Raw genomic sequence first — 18,069 nt, forward strand, 5'->3', positions numbered from 1 at the left:
TGGGGGAAGAAATTTCCTAATGAAATTTCGGCGAGTGTATGGGACAGGTGGCCACCCAGCATCGTGATGCACTTGGGGAGCTATGATAGGTAGCGAAAATCCGGTTTCGCAAACCAGCTATAACAGCTGGGGGGATCATCGTGCTAAACACACGATACCTCCAGTCTGGTGGATGATTGTCTACCTATGCTTCGGCATGTGGACGTGAGGCCAGCAGCCAGCTGGTCGGCCTTGGCCCTTCATGGGCTGTAGCGCCATGGATTGTTTTGGATGACCGAAATAGAGAAGTACTTTTCATCCGGTGAAATGACAGCAAGTATGGTATGTCACTATTTCCACAAATTATGACACCATAAATCTCGGAGTACTGAAGACTACAATACCCACATGGAGGTGTTGATCATCATGATTGGCTAGTATGAAAATACGTAACTGGTGTCCCAAGAAACTAGTATTACTGGCCCATATTTACAACAATGATAGACATGGCGTTGGTGAATGCATGGCTCCTATATAGACATGCACATGGGGCAAATGCACTGGATCTTCTAAATTTCAGATGTGCAGTGACTATGCCCTATCTCAAACTTGACACAAGCAGGAAACAACTAGGCTGACCATCTGCATCACCACCTAGCTACCTAAGAATTGTCCTGATGTCAGAATGGATGGAGTTGGACACATCATTGTCCGAAGATAGGAAGAGAGAAGATGCGCACGAACTGGCTGTGGAGGAAAACCGAAGTCATACTGTGTGAAATATAATGTCACACTGTGTATGCAATGTTTTGCATCATTTCATAAAGTATGACTGTATCAGCCAAATTTAGTAATGGTTTTTTGCTATTTCATGAGATATGACTGTATCAGGCAAATATGGTTCTTATGATTACAATAGATCCCAGCGTCCTATTTAGAGGACAGCTATTTTCTCTGAAACATGGCATCTGAAAATATTATGTATGATAGGTATGTGTTCTGCTGGGCTTTTTTATGTGTTACCAATAAATAAAACATCAAAATGTAGAAAAAAATAATTTGGGACTTAATGGGTATTAACGACTTCTTCTTTTGGCATAAGATAGCAAAAAAAAAAATAATAATAATAAAATAAATAGCTTTGCCATCACACTTGTAAATTAATTTATAATACACATTGTTCCTATAGATTCTGAAGATTTATAACCCCAAATGAATTGAACTATAGAACCTGGAATTTGTCGTGATTTTGGAAGCTGTTAAAAGAATTCAAGAGACCAATTACGTGGCAGACACAGATAATTATGGCAGATCCAAGTCCATAGAAAATGGTGTAAATGCGGATTTTATAACATAGAATAAATCTGAATATCACACAAGTGCAGTGAATGAAGTTGCCAGTACATTCACAGATTTGTATATAACAGAATAAACGCACATCCTTAATAATAATAATAATAATAATAATAATAATAATAATAATAATAATAATAATAGTAGCAGTAACAGTAATAATAATAATAATAAGAATAACATTCCTGGCATTTGAGGTATATTTTGAGACTGTTACCTACTCTGGCCTTTTCCAGGCAACCGGTTGGGAGAGTGTAAGTTAACAATAGGAAGGATGAAAGAAAGAAAGAAAGAAAGAAAGAAAGAAAGAAAGAAAGAACACACTTGTGTCAGTGAAAATTTTGATCTTGCCAGTGTCAGCCTCCATAGGTCATAATACTGCGAGTTTTGTTCTTCTTCAACGTTACCTAATTACTACTCACTCATTTATTTATTTACTAACTTATTTATTTATTTAATCAGGCCTTCTCTACCACACCACTAGAATACAAGAAATAAATGCGGAGAGAAGAAGCAAATAAGAAATATAAATAAAATTACAGACCGAATACAAAATGCACAAAAGCAAAAATGAGAGAATTAAAATATATATATATATATATATATATATATATATATATATATATATATATATGCCTATATCGTTTTTAGTAGGTTATTTTTTTTACGACGCTTTATGAATATCTTAGGTTATTTAGCATCTGAATGAGATGAAGGTGATAATGCCGGTGAAATGAGTCCGGGGTCCAGCACCAAAAGTTACCCACCATTTGCTCATATTGGGTTGAGGGAAAACCCGGAAAAAACCTCAACCAGATAACTTTCCCCAACCGGGAATCAAACCTAGGCACCTGGTTTCGCGGCCAGACGTTACTCCACATGTATGGACCATATATATATGTATACTAGTAGGAAGATAAGATCATAATGGGCACAAAAGATACTAATACAGTATATTGTCTACCTAATAAATTAAGGAAAATTATTAAATATCAGAATTAAGTAGCCAACTGTGCAAATATAAAGTGAAACAAAACAGTAACAATTTCAACACATTTGCAATGAGTTATGTTATTTGTTTATATGTTATTGTTTGAGTTTTTACTTTACTGTTTTACTGTGTCGTGTTATTTTGTGTTTTTATAGCAGTAACTACTTGGTAGTGTAAGTGGGGAACAGTGGCTCTTCTGTGTTGTGAACAAGTTCTACTATGTTGTAGAAATGCATCAGAACACAGAAATATTTACATTAGTCCCATATTTAATAATATTTTCTATGATATTACTTCTTTTTCAAACATGTTGGAAAGAAGGAAAAGCCACTGCAGTCAGACGGAAGAGCAATTGTGATTAATGTGCACAAGTTCTTTAAAGGCGAATTTGATGCACTTATAAATGGAAAGCCTACTATATGAGTCACAGATGTCATCGGACGAACTGCTACCGCGACTGGAGTATCTCGCGCAAGTGTTCATGGAATGTTAAATGAAAAGATAAATGCTGACAGTACAGGAAGCAAAATTCGAATCCCAGGTAAGAAAAGGGCCCCACAGTACACCGAAGAAGACGAATATAGACTCATTCACTGCATCTGCCATTAAGAGGACTATTCATTATATAAAACAAGTTTCGTTCCTAGTTTGCTTGAGATACACAAAGCTTTGAGGTAGGCTAAGTTAGTTGAGGGAAGTAAATGGATAGTGCGACAAATATTAAGAAATATGAACTTCCGATATGCTAAAAACATAGTAGGGTGAACATTTTTAATGGAAAAACCTGACATTGTAGCAAAAAGTTTTTATTATTTATGAAAAATGAAAGAACTGAGAGTAAGTGGTCGACCAATCGTTTATCTTGATGAAACTTGATTGAAAGTGAACCATACTACATAAAAGGTATGGTTATGTGACACGCTATGATTGACCCTGGGTAAAAGGCAGAGATTTATTATAGTACAAGCATGGTCTTCTGAAGGGTTTGTTCCGAACGGCCTTCTGTATTTACGATCTATATCCACAAAGGACTATCAAGAGAAAATGGACGGTATTGTTTTCAGGGATTGGTCTGTAAACAAAACCCCTTCCAAATATCATTCAATATAGTGTAATTCTTATGGACAATGGGGAGGGGGAGAGGAGAGGGGGAGGAGAGAGAGTATGTATGTGTGTGTGTGTATGTGTGTGTGTGTGTGTATGTGTGTGTGTGTGTGTACATACAATGTGTGTTAAAAATGTTGTCTCAATTCGTTTCTCAAATATTGTAGGCATAATTTTCTCCGTATGTTCGAGATATTACTCAATTATTATGTTATTTCAAATCTAAAATGAAAAGCGTAGATATACTTTGTGAAGGTTATGGAAAAAGGAAAAAACGTTAATAAAATTCGAGATTGATAACAGGTCTGACATGCTTAAAAATCACTACTGGTACCGGTATATAAGTATATTGACACAGACCCACTTACATCAACTTCAGATTTCACCATAGGAAAGCCAACAGGAACTGGAGTATCTTCAATCTTTATCTCTGATTTGATATCGTAACTCTGGTCCACGCATTCTGTTTTCATGCCTGTCATTTCAGGATGCGATAAATTCCCTTCCTACAGAACAAAAAGACATCGTGAATATTGCTGTCAGCTATTTCAAAGATGTCTTCATGTGTAACAGGCGCCAATCTGGTTCTGTATGGCAGTCATTGCCCAACTTTCAACACAGACGACAAACTGGAGAAGAGAATTGAAGGCAGAACAGGAACACGATGTTAAAGAACACTGGCAATGACTAATAATTGTTGTAATAGGCCAGGTATCACTTCTGAAAATAATTTACATAGAGTAATATGTGTAAAAATAATCTGATTTATATTCTAGAAAATGCGAACAAATGTCTTTTTGTACATTACATTTTAATATTGACGAGAATAACAAAGTAGGATTATACACCACATTAATAAAACGAAACAATGCAAATATTCAACCCCATCAATGCCCATCATCTTAATATATAAAATTGAATGTGGGTATGTATGTATGTATGTATACATGCATGCATGCATGCATGTATGTATATATGTATGTATGTATGTTCTCCATACAAATCTACACGCTTTAACCGATACGTGCCAAAGTTTGCACATTTAACCTTCATAACCAGAGAAGAACATAGGCTACATTAAAATTGTGCAAATGGAAGTTAAATTAATTAAAATTATAAAAATTAAAAATAAATAGATCAAATTTAATATTCAAGTATAATATTAAAATGCAAAATCTTCTACAGTCAATTGCCTTTTATTATTGTCTGTTGTATTCAACATCGACTTTCACGAGACCATGGAAATTTTAACACGAAATTAAATTACATTGTTGTTACAGATCATGAAGGCTAAAACTAGCTAATTCATGGAATAAGTATCTTTACGCAGTCCAGGACCGTATTATGAATTCCTCGATGCAGTTTTGTAGATAGTGAGCAAATAACTTTTATACAACTGAATTCTAGAATTCTTTGAAACTACAAGGATTGCTACCACATACAGTAGTGTGCAAATTAATCCTAACACGACATATTTTTACATTTTCTGTCATTGTTGGCCTCACAGCTGCTCATACCACTTTAATTGACATCTTTAGTATGTGTAATTCCATTGTTGAAGGTCTGTCATTATTTTTTTTTATAATATGTGACATTTTGCCTGTCGTTTTGTACTATATGCATTTCAGGAACAACTGGATAATACCCACGGCAGACGAATATCGATAGTGGACGTTACTCGCCGGCCACTAGTCACCAGGCCGTACCGAGCCGTGCCAAACAAAACACAATCGAAATGGTGGTAGTAAAATTCGCGACTATATTCTTAAATAATTCACTGCATTAGTCAAGAGCAAGGTTTTATGTAGTACAACAGCGGTGTTTTGAACGCATTAAAAGAAATGCAGATGTAGTAAGATCTTAAAGTGGGCTATCACAAGGAAATGAATATGAAAAAAGGCGTGTTTGATGGAATATCATTCAAATGACGGAAAGTAAATTTGCGGTTAATGTTCCCCAAAGCGTTAAGTACATAATTATGACCGCGTTGCCGTTTTATTTCTGGCGTAGAGAAAAATAGCCTGCCTTTTACGAAAAAAAAATTAGGGTCCATGAAATTATTCACCGCTTTCATTATAGGCCTATTATTGTTTATCAATATTACGAAACAAAAACTGTCATAAAGGCCATGACCGAATACAAAACATCGATACGAAAGAGATAAACACATTCGGCCGTAATAAAACAAAAGAAAATTCGACAGATATTTTAGTTCGAGATAAAATGGACACTTTAGAAGACATTGTAAAACGTTTCCAGAAGGAAATGACAGAAAGGTACAATTCTTGCGTCGGATCTTACAACAGATCAACAATAGGCAATGAAGGTAAACCCAACAGAAAATTTTTCGTAATATTATTCACTGATATTCAAATGAGTGTCAAATTTCTTCAGGAAGTGGGTCTTATGAAAACTTCTGCCAAATGCAAAAAATGTGGAATCCAAATGAAACTCAACACGAAATGCGATAAATGGCGATGTAACAAAAAGAATTGCAATACGCAGTTGACTACAAGATACGAGTCATTGTTCAACAACAGCAACTTAACATATGAAGAAATCATGTTCCTGCTATATGAAATCCTCAATAATACGCCCGGGAATAACATAAAACAAGAGTACAATTTTGATGACCATACTCTCAGTAAGTGGAGATCCCTTGTAAGATCTGTGTTAATTTTCTATGTAGAAATGTCTTCCACCCAAATTGGCGGTCCAGGGAAAGTCATCGAAATAGATGAGAGTAAATTTGGTAAACAAAAATACTACAAAGGTCGTTATGTACAGGGACAGTGGGTCTTTGGAGGTGTCGAACGTGGTACCGGACTGTGTTTTTTAGTGCCTATAGAGGACCGTAGTGAACAAACACTCCTAAAACTAATAAAAAAGTGGGTAAAACCAGGAACAACTATCATCTCAGACTGTTGGAAATCATATAACAACATAAGTGAACATGGTTTTAATCATCTAACAGTCAACCACTCCGTACAATTTGTGAACAAATTATCTGGTGCACACACAAATACGATTGAGTCAACTTGGCGCCATGTAAAAGCTTCGCTCCCCCAAAACCACCGGCGCAAAAGTGAATTTACAGGCTACCTAGCAACTTACATATTCAACAAGGAATGCAGTGCAAAAGAAGAAAGCCGAATGGTAAAATTCATCCATCTAGCATCCTGTATCCAGTGGGACTAGAAATAAAAACTGATATTGCAACCACGCTCCTGTGAAATCCCTCCTAATTACGTCTTTATCTTAAAATTACTGTACAGCCCTCGCTTTTCTGTCACTTAGCTATCCCTCAAGAAACCCATTCTAACCTCATAGTAGTCCTCGGTCTCCTGTCACGAATCTATTCTCTCATCAAACCCACTCTAACCTTGTCACATTCTTCGGTCTCCTGTAACATTATTATACTGTAATTTTTCATGAAATCAATCCAGTTTTACCTTACATCGGCAAGTTACAGAATTATAACACTAACAATACATTGTTTAATGAAAAGTTTGTTTAAAGTTCTATTTTTCCAAATAAGTAAAATTTTCTATAATTTTAACTACTACATGAACAATTGAAATCAAATTTTATGTTGAAATAAAAAAGGTTCGTCAAATACATGAAAACAATATTTATATTACATAATGTGTAAATAAACTTCATGTTAAAATCTTCTGTCACTTCCCCATCCCTAACCTAACCTATCCTAACCTAACTCAACCTAACCTACCCTAACCTAAACTATCCTAACCTATCCTAACTTAACCTATCCTAACCCAGCCTAATCTATCCTAAACTAACCTAACCCAACCTAACCTATCCTAACCTAACCCAACCTATCCTATCCTAACCTATCCTAACCTACCCTAACCTAAACTATCCTAACATATCCTAACCTAACCTATCCTAACCCAACCTAATCTATCCTAAACTAACCTAACCCAACCTAACCTATCCTAACCTATCCTAACCTAGCCTAACCTAACCTAACCCAACCTATCCTATCCCAACCTATCCTAACCTATCCTATCCTAACCTATCCTAACCTAACCTATCCTAACCCAACCTAATTTATTCTAAACTAACCTAACCCAACCTAACCTATCCTAACCTAACCTATCCTAATCTAACCCAACCTATCCTATCCTATCCTAACCTAATCTATCCTAACCTAACCCATCCTAACCCAACCTAACCTATCCTAACCTAACCCAACCTAACCTATCCTATCCTAACCCAACCTAACCTATCCTAACCTAACCTTACCCAACCCAACCTAACCTTCTCCCATTCCTCGACCTCATATCACTTATCACATGCGGCTCGCGACAGGATATTGCCTGTCTGCGCATGCGTGGACTTGGCTAATAAAAACCTAAACTAACCAAACCTAACCTTCGTATATCCAAGGTCTGTAACCGGAACAAGAAGGGATCTCAATCATTTAATCTTCAATGTACACGCGAAAATAATTTCAAGGATCACGCTTCCACTGCATGAGAGGTCCGCGCATGCGCTACAGCAAAACTGTTTCTGTCGCGAGCCTCTCATCTAAGCCACTCGTCATAATTTACCCGCAATATTTGCGCAAATACACCTTGTACCTAACAGTGGTGCTTAACATTTAATAAAAAAAACAACTATAGCAAAACTGTTTTGTCTCGAAACTCTCATCTAAGTCATGTAATAAGTTTCAAACAATTATAAAATACGATAATTTGGTCCAGGGAGCATCCGTTTTTGATGCAAAGATAATTCGTTTGGCTTGTTTCTTAAATGAAATTACGAAATGGCGTTCCTGTGCTTAAGTCACGTAATCTACTTGCAATATATTTGCGCAAATATACCTTGTAGCTAACAGTGGTGCTATCTCTCAGTAATGTTCAGAACGAAGGAGGCACAGAAAGAAAATAAACAAATTTCTCTCTCTAATGACGCCACACACCAACATCGTGTTCTTATGTTGGCGAGATTGTGTATTTAGTAAAATTTGGCGCTAAACGTAACGGCACGGTTCAATGATACCGTGGGAATTCTCCAGTATAGCGGCATTTCAATTGTGTTTATGACTTAATACTGCAATCCTGTGTACATTCTGTCGTCTTCACAAATGGATACAACTCCACGAAAACAGTCTAAAATTATAACATTAGCAGAGCATTCTTCTATGACACAGAGCCAAATTGCTGCAGAATTTCACATTGGTTTGGCTACTGTTAATTCGATCATAAAACGATACAGGGAGACTGGATCCATCACACCCCAGAAAAAAGGAAACTGTGGCCGGAAAAGGAAGACTTCACCTGCAGATGATCGTTTAATTGTCAGGAAAAGTAAATTAAATCCTAGACTAACTGCTGTCGACTTAACCCGCGAGTTAATGGCTACCACTGGGGCGAATATTCACGTCACAACAGTGCGGCATAGGCTTTTGGAAGCTTGACAAAGGGTTCATAAGCCTATTAAGAAGCAACTGCTAACCTCTGTTATGTGCAAAAAACGTTTAATGTGGGCAAAATTACATCAACACTGGACAGTGAATGACTGGAAGAATGTACTTTTTTCCAATGAGTCTCATTTCGAGGTCCATGGCCACCATGTTTCTTACGTACGGAAAGGATCCGAAAAAGTAACAGCAACTCATCTCCAACAAGCACCCAAATACCCCCCTTAAAGTAATGTTTTGGGGTTGTTTACACATGAAGGGCCTGGAGCATTAAACCTACCAAGGGAATGATGAATTCTGACAAATATATTCACTTATTGGAAACCAGAATCGTACCCCTGCTGCAAAAATCATTTCCGGATGGCAGAAGTGTGTTCCAACAAGACCTGGCACCATGCCATACGTCTCGAAAAACTACAGAATTCTTCAACAAGAAGAATATTCAGGTACTCCCCTGGCCAGGCAACTCACCTGACATCAACCCCATTGAGAACTTGTGGTCAATTTGCAAAAGAAGAATGCAAAAAATAGATTGTTCTACAAAGGAGAAGATGATTTCTGCCCTCATTGGTGTATGGTTTCGCGATGAAGAAATGAAGAATATTTGTGGGAAATTAATGGAATCCATGCCAAATCGTCTCAAAGCTGTTATTAGGAAGAAGGGAGGCCACATAGATTACTGAGGTATGTCTTAGATCCTTTTTTTTTTATTCCGTTTGAGTGTTTTTGCATAAGTAATTACGTTGTTCGGATTAATTTGCATGCTACTGTAATTTACTTAATATTCAACAACCAATAGTACTATTGCGAAATACTGACCCACCAAAATTATGTACGAATAAGAATTGGTGTGAAAAACTCATACGAAATGTAATAGAATTGGTAATATTGACTGAAAAAATGAAAGAAGTTTTTATTCCATGTATTGCTAAGATACTCATTCAATTTTAAGCAACTGCAATTGCAATGCCACTAGCATTTGTAATGGCCTTATTTAAATGAAGCTCAAGGACAGTCGCTCAAAGTCGCAGACATTAACTTAAAAACTGCGTGTTTTTCACATCCTCAACTATATTTTATACACAGAAGTGAAAAAAGAAAAAAAGATTTTACACATATCAATAAGCAATTCAATGATACTTTTGTCATGTTGCTAATGTAGTACGTGAATTTACATAAGCCCACTGAAAATAACATTGTATTAATTCTCAAAATATTGTTGTTTACGTCCGAAAATGTGTTGCTGCGAAATTATATCTGTATAATCACGTTGCAAATTTGGTATATTAAGCATTGTGGAAATAAAAATCTCTTAATTTCTAAAATACCTGTAGATCTATACATTGCTCAGAATATTAGTCTTTATGTTAAAAAATAACTTATTGCCAGTTTATATTGTATCTTTATTCTGTGTATAAAATTAGAATTAATACAATATGTTCTGAATTTATGAGATATAGTTTCAAGTTATATTTAAAAAAAACTGAGTACGATATAAGTGGGTGTACAGTGGTCAAGAGGTAAAAAAGAAATCTTCCAATATAAATTAAATTATGTATGTATATCGATTCGATGCTGAAACTGATCAGAAAGGGGAGAAGGAATTATATTTTCGTTGGGTTTTACTTTGTTTATAGTTTGATTTTTCTATTACTTTATTTGTATTTCTGGCGGTGTGGCAGAGAAGGCCCAACGACCTTAACTACACTAGAATAAATAAATAGATAAATAAAAATAAATAAATAAATAAATAAAAACAAATAAATAAATAAATAAAAACAAATAAATACATAAATAAAAACAAATAAATAAATTTAAAACAACAGTGTAACGTCAGGCACATGATGAAATGTTTCCTTTTCAGTGCCTGATTTACAACTGTTTTAAATTGAGTTAACTCTGGCAGGCATTTGGCTGAGTTCATTAATTCATGTAAGTGACGATAAGTAAAGATTCATCTTTATGGTCGAGGAAAGCTTAGTAAAGACAATTCGTTTTGGTTGTGTATAATTAGGTTTCCGAGATTTCCGAAAATTTAATAACGAGTTTAATTAAAAATAGAAGCAGAAAGGAAAACCCGGGCAACGCCGGGTGCTTTCAGCTAGTAACATATAAAATTGTTTTGGCTTTCGGGAAGATCGCGACAATATTGTGATTTATCTCAAATTTATCCTTCCCCCTCAAAATTCACAAAGTTAACTAGGTTAAGATAAGAATAACAATGGAATGATAATATCTCCTGTAACAGAAATACATACAATACAACAGTATGGTACAAAATAATTAAATCCTCTATAATAGAGGAGATTTCTTATCAAATTCGAATACACTTATAAATAAATCTCTTTATTATGTAATGATATTAAACCATAACAATGACAGTGCCAACATTCCTAACAATAATTTCTCTATACATGCATTAAGAAGGTAAATAGCAAATGCATTTCGTAACTTATGTTCTTTCTTTCATATTTCCAACAGTATCAATGTTGTCATATATGAAGCAATAATTTGGTCAGTGCTTGCTTACTCTTGAACTTGGTCGTTATTTCATATCTACAATAAATGCGTGGCTATTTATTGATGCTAGAGCATATTTAATAATTTCCAAATTGATTTAAGCTTTCAAACATCCCTCTTGAGTACAACTACGAACTAACGTGTATAATAATGCTCACACCTATAACAGAAGCAGATCTCAAATCAATGTGCTTGTAAGTTCTCCACATATTTAAATAAATTAAGGTCACAGTTTTACTTATCAGTAAGTAATAACAAATGCTCAATAAATATTGATCAACTGAGTGAAAAAAGGTTACTGTTGTAGGACATCAGACATTACCTCGGATAAATATAATTATGTTTTAGAAATTATAATTCAAACAAAATGCTATGGGATATACAGACAAATCTCTCTCACATAAAATCCAATACTCATCTAAGTTCCATACTCAGGTATCAAACAGAACCATAGTGGAGCTGTGGGACCGGATTACATTAACCCTTGAGAGCTCGCGCACGGTCTTTTCGACCGGGTGTGATAAACGTTTAGCTTCTGCTTCCAGGTCACTTGAGTTCTGCCACTTACCCCTTCAGTACCTTTCATTCGACTCTTCCAGAATAAGATGTGATTGTTGTCATGCACTTTGCTATTGGTCAATTTGATTTGAAACTGTTGTTATACAGACCTGGTCGTTTCAACCGTGTGCGAGTCATTACGCAACTTCGTATTGTTTCACTTGGTGTATAAGTATAATGTAGTTTTTTCTTGTATTTATAACTTTTCACATATACGTACGTTTTTGTCAGTGTAATACTTTATTTTCACTACTGATCCCCGTACATTGCTGTGTAGAAATAAGGATGAAGAAGGGAGAAAGGATAAGGAACCTTATTGATAGTGTAGAAAAGGAAATGGCCCGGGAAGAAGAAACAAGAAGGGAAGCTGGTGCAGTCAGAAGACAATTGTTCCGTGAAGAAAAAATTATCAGACCAATTGATAGCATTGAATCGGACATTGAAGAAGAAGATATGGTTGAAGAAATCGATCATAACACAGACTCTGCTCAATCAGCAGATGAGGAAATAGACCTTGTTGCAGGTCCAATTTATACAGGGAAAGATGGAGTAACAACATGGGAAATGCACCGTCCACCACGTAACAGACGTGTTGGCGAACGTAATATAGTAAGGTTTATACCTGGTGTAAAACAGGCAGCAAGGAGCGCATCGACTCCATTCCAGTTTTGGAAGTTATTTTTTACTGACACTATCATTGATGAAATTGTTAGACATACAAATGAAAAAATTGAAAAAGTGCGTCCAAATTACAGCCGCCCAAGAGATGCACACAATACGACAATTGAAATTGAAGCTTTTATAGGACTTCTTTATATGGCTGGAGTTTTGAGAGCATCTCATCTGAACCTGTTCGACCTTTGGTCTGCTGATGGGAGAGGTGTTCCTTATTTCAGAACTTTTATGAACCTGGTGACAGTTTTAAGATTTGATGATTCAAATACTCGACAAGAGCGCAGAAGTGTTGATAAGCTTGCTCCTATTCGATCTCTCTTTGAGCAAATTGTTCAAAAATGCTCCGAGAATTTTACTGTTAGCGAATACGTCACTATCGACGAGATGTTGGAATCTTTGAGGGGAAGGTGCAGTTTCAAACAATTCATAAAAACAAGACCGGCAAGATATGGAATAAAGGTATTCTCTCTGGCATGTGCAAAAACCTTTTATGCACTGAATATGGAAGTCTACTCTGGTAAGCAGCCTGAAGGGCCCTACCAAGTTGATAACTCTGCTAAATGTGTTGTGAACAGGATGGTGCAGCCAATCAGTGGATCCAGGAGAAACGTCACCACTGACAACTGGTTCACTTCAGTGCCGCTTGCTGACGAACTTCTAACAACTCACAAGTTAACATTAGTTGGAACGCTGAGAAAAAATAAGAGGGAGGTGCCCACTTTATTTTTGCAAAGTCGTTCAATGGAAAATAGCAGTGTTTTCGGGTTCACCAAGGACTAGACCCTTCTGTCCTACTGTCCATAAAAGAAGAAGGTGGTGTTGCTGTTATCCACCATGCATCATACCGATGAAATTGATCCAGACTCTGAAGAATCTAGAAAACCTTCCATGTTGACGTTTTATAATTCAACGAAAGGAGGCGTGGACATGGTGGACGAGTACAAGGCTAGGTATTCAGTTGCAAGAATCAGTAACCGCTGGCCTCTAACTCTGTTCTTTACACTACTGAACATAGCAGGAATCAATAGTTTCATTATACTGAAACACAATATTCGCCAATTTGACATGTTTTGAAGAAAATTCCTACAAACACTCAGCAAGGAGTTGTCTAGAAATTATCTACTTGAAAGACTGCAACTAGAAAATCTGCCACGTCAACTGAAGAGAAATATCAGAGAAATTACTGGAACTGCCGAAGAAAGAAATCCACCTCCATCTGGAGAAGATGAGGGTCCAGGAAGGTGCCATCTCTGCGATTGGAAGAAAAATCGTAAGTCTAAGACGAGGTGTAATGTATGCCGCCACTTCATCTGCAAAGAACATATACAGTCAACTTGCACTTTTTGTGCTAATCCTGAAGAAAGTGCCGATGGTGATAGTGATGAAGATATGTAATATGTGTGAGGTCATGTGACTAAGTGAGTTCATCTTCTAATATTATTTTCTTCCGTGTTTGTTGAATTTAGGCCTATTTCACACCGATAATGACTATAATGAATAGGACAAGTGGAAATACCGTCATATTTTTGTGTTACTCCTATACCAGGCCATGACGATGATGAAAATATTTAACATATGTGATTTATATTTTTTTCGCAGTATAAAGAATACTCAAGGTTACTTGGATATTGGCATGTTCATCTTCTTTTTAATACATAATAACAGTGATGTTAATGAATAAAATACGGTTAAATAATGTTTTTGTAACTTTTGTGCTAACAGATATTAGCAAAAAATATAGATTCCGCTTCATTTCCACGCATGGTCGAATCGACCATGCGCGAGCCATGGCGTAAAGTTTACAGGTGCGAGCTCTCTAGGGTTAATAACTATGGCTCTGCATTACTCGATGATGAAGTAGGGTGAGTAGTGGTCACAATGACTAGCTGATCTTCCTGTGAAAATTTCTTCCCATGAGTAGAACAACGCACACTTTATTCTGCCAGAACAATTCATGACGCCATATAGGGGAGAGTTGGGTAGTAACGGACAGTTAAGGATTCATTGGCTTTAGGGCCACCAATTAATATTGAATTGAATAATTAATATATCATAAAAAGAACATACTTATTTTTACTAAATATGACTAACAAAACTATTAAATGGTAACTTTAACATATGAAATTTAAATACGGAGTAATGTTCTAAAATAGTGAAATTGAGAAGAGTATCGGCTAGTACCGCACACACCCTAAACATTGTTACTTTTTTACTGTCTGTGGTTAGAACAGTCAAACAAATTCACTTTTGTGTTTTTTTCTTTTATTTCATACCAATCACATTTGTAGTTCACTCAGTATTGGCACGGTTTTCATGTACCTAAACCTGGCAGAAGTCAAACTCGATCCAGCTTTCCTGGAAGGTTTCACCACAAATGATACATTCTGTTTCCCCTTCAACATTTTTTCCATCCTTGGTTTTAGTTCTTCTTTTTACTTGTTAGCTCTTCCATTTATGCTGTCTTGCATTAACCTTTTCTTCTCTTTCCCATTCTTCAAAGCCTGTCTCTCTTCCAGCTGAGTTTTGTTCAGGCCTTGACGAGAGTATCTCACTTCTGGCAGCTCGTCTCCTTCTCACATTAAGAGCCCTCGTTGAGCAGCTTCTGCAATTGGTGAAATCAGTTTAATGATGCGACTAAAATAGGGAGTCAGAGGTCGTGTGTTTGAGTGAGATTTTGACGTTGAAGTTGATGCTAAATCAAGATGCTGATTGGATGGTTTCAAGCATGAAGCAGGTGTTATGAATCCAAAAGGTGATTGTTTTGAGCTTGAGATTGGGAACAGATGGAAGGAAGTGGACGGCTTGGCAGTGGACAACGTAGGTACTGACTTAGATGCTGAAGCTTCTTGTACTTCTGGAGGCTGAGGTATGTCCTCTACAGTTGTCTCAGGACCTTTAGATCCACCATTCCTAGACTGTTCAAAAAACTTATCAGAGATATCAAGACCATTCAGATAACAAGTAGTCTAAGTCGCTGAAAATGTTCCGGTTGATGAATGCCAGCACATTCAAACCCTTTCTTTGCTAATCCATGCGGCATACCCGTGAAAATCCAAAGTTGACCAGTTCTACGAATTCATGGTCCATAATTCTGGAGGAAGGATTTCTGGGCATCCATCCAGAGCAAGCTTCATTATAGGCGTCCTTGACTCTTCTGCCTAATGGTTAAAGCCTATGCATTGTATGAGGAAGGAGACCCAATATGTATTTTAAAACTTGTCCCATACTAGATGATAACGTTCTGTCCGATACCACCCAAATTACATCGTCATTATATTGGCACCAAAATTTAAACAATATAATAATTTTCATTGTAACTAATTCACCAATCTATTATTTAAGACTTACTTTACACTGTATTTAAGATATAATGTATCAGTACTTAAAGTGCGAGAAAGGCAGACCACCAAACTTAAGTCGATGCACGGAAACTAAACCACACAAACACAAAATGGCATCTGCGAAGTGTACTCGTCGAGCGAATGATTCCAACTGAAAGCAGTGTTCAGATGTCGCATACAGAAACGTAACCATGTCACTCAGGTACTACCACCTGGGGGTAGATGAAAGAAACATCACTGTCCGATATTACCTGATGTTCGATACTACCCAACTCTCCCCTAGGTACCAAACAGCAACAGTATGGGACTCTATGTAATATAATCTACTGAATATAAAGTGTGAAATATTGAAATGTTTGTTTTTCTGGCATTGGTAGACAAACTTACTTACTTACTTATGGTTTTTAACGAATCCGCAGGTTCATTGCCGCCCTCACATAAGCCTGCCATCGGTCCCTATACTGGACAAGTTTAATTAACGAATACAAAATATATATTAAGACATTTGAGTTACCTCTGATAAAGGATCATTTACATCCATTTCGTATGTGTTATCATGTAGTAGTTGTAAATCGAGCAGATCTAGTGCAGGTTCCATTTTGATCACATCCATCACAACTGAAAGATAAGATTTTGTAACTGACAGTGAACACAGAAACTGTGCTGTTGAGAAACAGTTATTACAAGTTGCTACGATCTAATTCACATAGCATTCATTACCTTGTACTCAATCTTCTTTAACAATTCTCTACAGAGATCCCTCAATTCGCTACCTGCCAGTATCAGGGACTGTCAAAATAATCTTCAATTCAAACGCACACAAACTTCCTAGACACTTCACCAGTAACTAAGACTAGTACATACATGACTTCTCGTAAACAATTTTCTTATTTTAGCAGAAAATATTTCATCCCTATAGAAATATTCTGGGTTTAATGTTTAAATAAAAAATTAATTCCTTGTTTGTTTTTAACTTTTACAAAAAATTGTCTCGTGTCTATTGATCAGATAGTTTTTAGTACTTGCATTCGTGAAATTGTAGTTGTAATGTTTTGGTAGAAAGAAAAAGAAGGCCTAGTGGCCTTATTCCTATCAGGTTAAAGAGGTAAATACTAAATACTGTATCTTAAATTCCTAAAGAAGTATGAAATCACTTATCTGCTATAGGAAAATTTCGAACATTTTTAGCATTGATAGCAGCACTATGCATTACAGTGAAAAGCCAGTAATTTTAGCTTCCCTACACACAATAGAAAATTCTTCAGTAACAGTGCATTTTATCTCAGCCACTATTGTTATCGTAGAATTAGGTGATTTCAAAGTGAAAAATATTTTGTCAGTATTTGTATTAAGCTAGGTGCATATAATGTTATATAATAAGTTCATGTTGATCAAATGTAATTGATTTTGCCACATAAGTATACATTTGTTTAATTTGGAAAACAAGGGACTGATCATGAAGGCGAAGAAATATATTTACATTTTTCTTTTCTTTTTTTCAAAACCTAGTTACGACAAGTTACCTGGTCGAGGTTTTTCCGAGTCATTTTGAGACGCTGGAGCCTGAATTCATCTCGCAAGCATGATCATCTTCACCTCACTCGAATGTTAGATAGCCATTGCAATCGATAAAGATTCGTAAAATAGGCAAATGAAAATAAAGATACTAAAGATCTGTTGCGAACTTCACTGGCAGCTGGAAATCGACCCTGATTACTCGATCACTAACTAAAATTACCGTGATCGATGACGAACTATTACTGGTTCAATGGTAAAGAAATATCCACAGATATATACTGTATATCTGTGGAAATATCACATTGTAGCGCATTTCTATTACAATAATAATAATAATAATAATAATAATAATAATAATAATAATACGGAAATGCGCACAAGTTGTGCATAGGCCTATATCTAACCAGACTTGCTTTCACTACACTACGCTTTTGTTTCAGTATCACCACAGTCTATTATATACAGTCGCGAAGCTTGAGGTGATTTTTTGCAAATCTCGTGATAAAGCGCTCCAAGCGGTTAGCAACTAGAAACAATAGACTGTCCACGGTCGACTTTGGACTGTGTCGTATTTCCATCGAGTG

General features: G+C 36.2%; 1 protein-coding gene across 2 annotated transcripts in view; it reads right to left on the minus strand.

Moving 5' to 3' along the window:
* The window catches only part of LOC138692640 (zinc finger protein 492-like), a 47,007-nt gene that overhangs the window by 21,561 nt on the left and 7,377 nt on the right, over positions 1-18,069 (minus strand). For both annotated transcript variants that reach the window (XM_069815712.1, XM_069815711.1), the window contains exons 2-3: positions 16,482-16,585; positions 3,796-3,933 (exon numbers count right to left, since the gene is read on the minus strand). In XM_069815712.1, the coding sequence (XP_069671813.1) occupies positions 3,796-3,933; positions 16,482-16,580 (237 nt within the window). In that variant the 5' untranslated portion in view covers positions 16,581-16,585. The remainder of the gene's footprint in view (positions 1-3,795; positions 3,934-16,481; positions 16,586-18,069) is intronic.

Source organism: Periplaneta americana, chromosome 17, assembly GCF_040183065.1.
Source record: "Periplaneta americana isolate PAMFEO1 chromosome 17, P.americana_PAMFEO1_priV1, whole genome shotgun sequence".
Lineage (NCBI taxonomy): Eukaryota > Metazoa > Arthropoda > Insecta > Blattodea > Blattidae > Periplaneta > Periplaneta americana.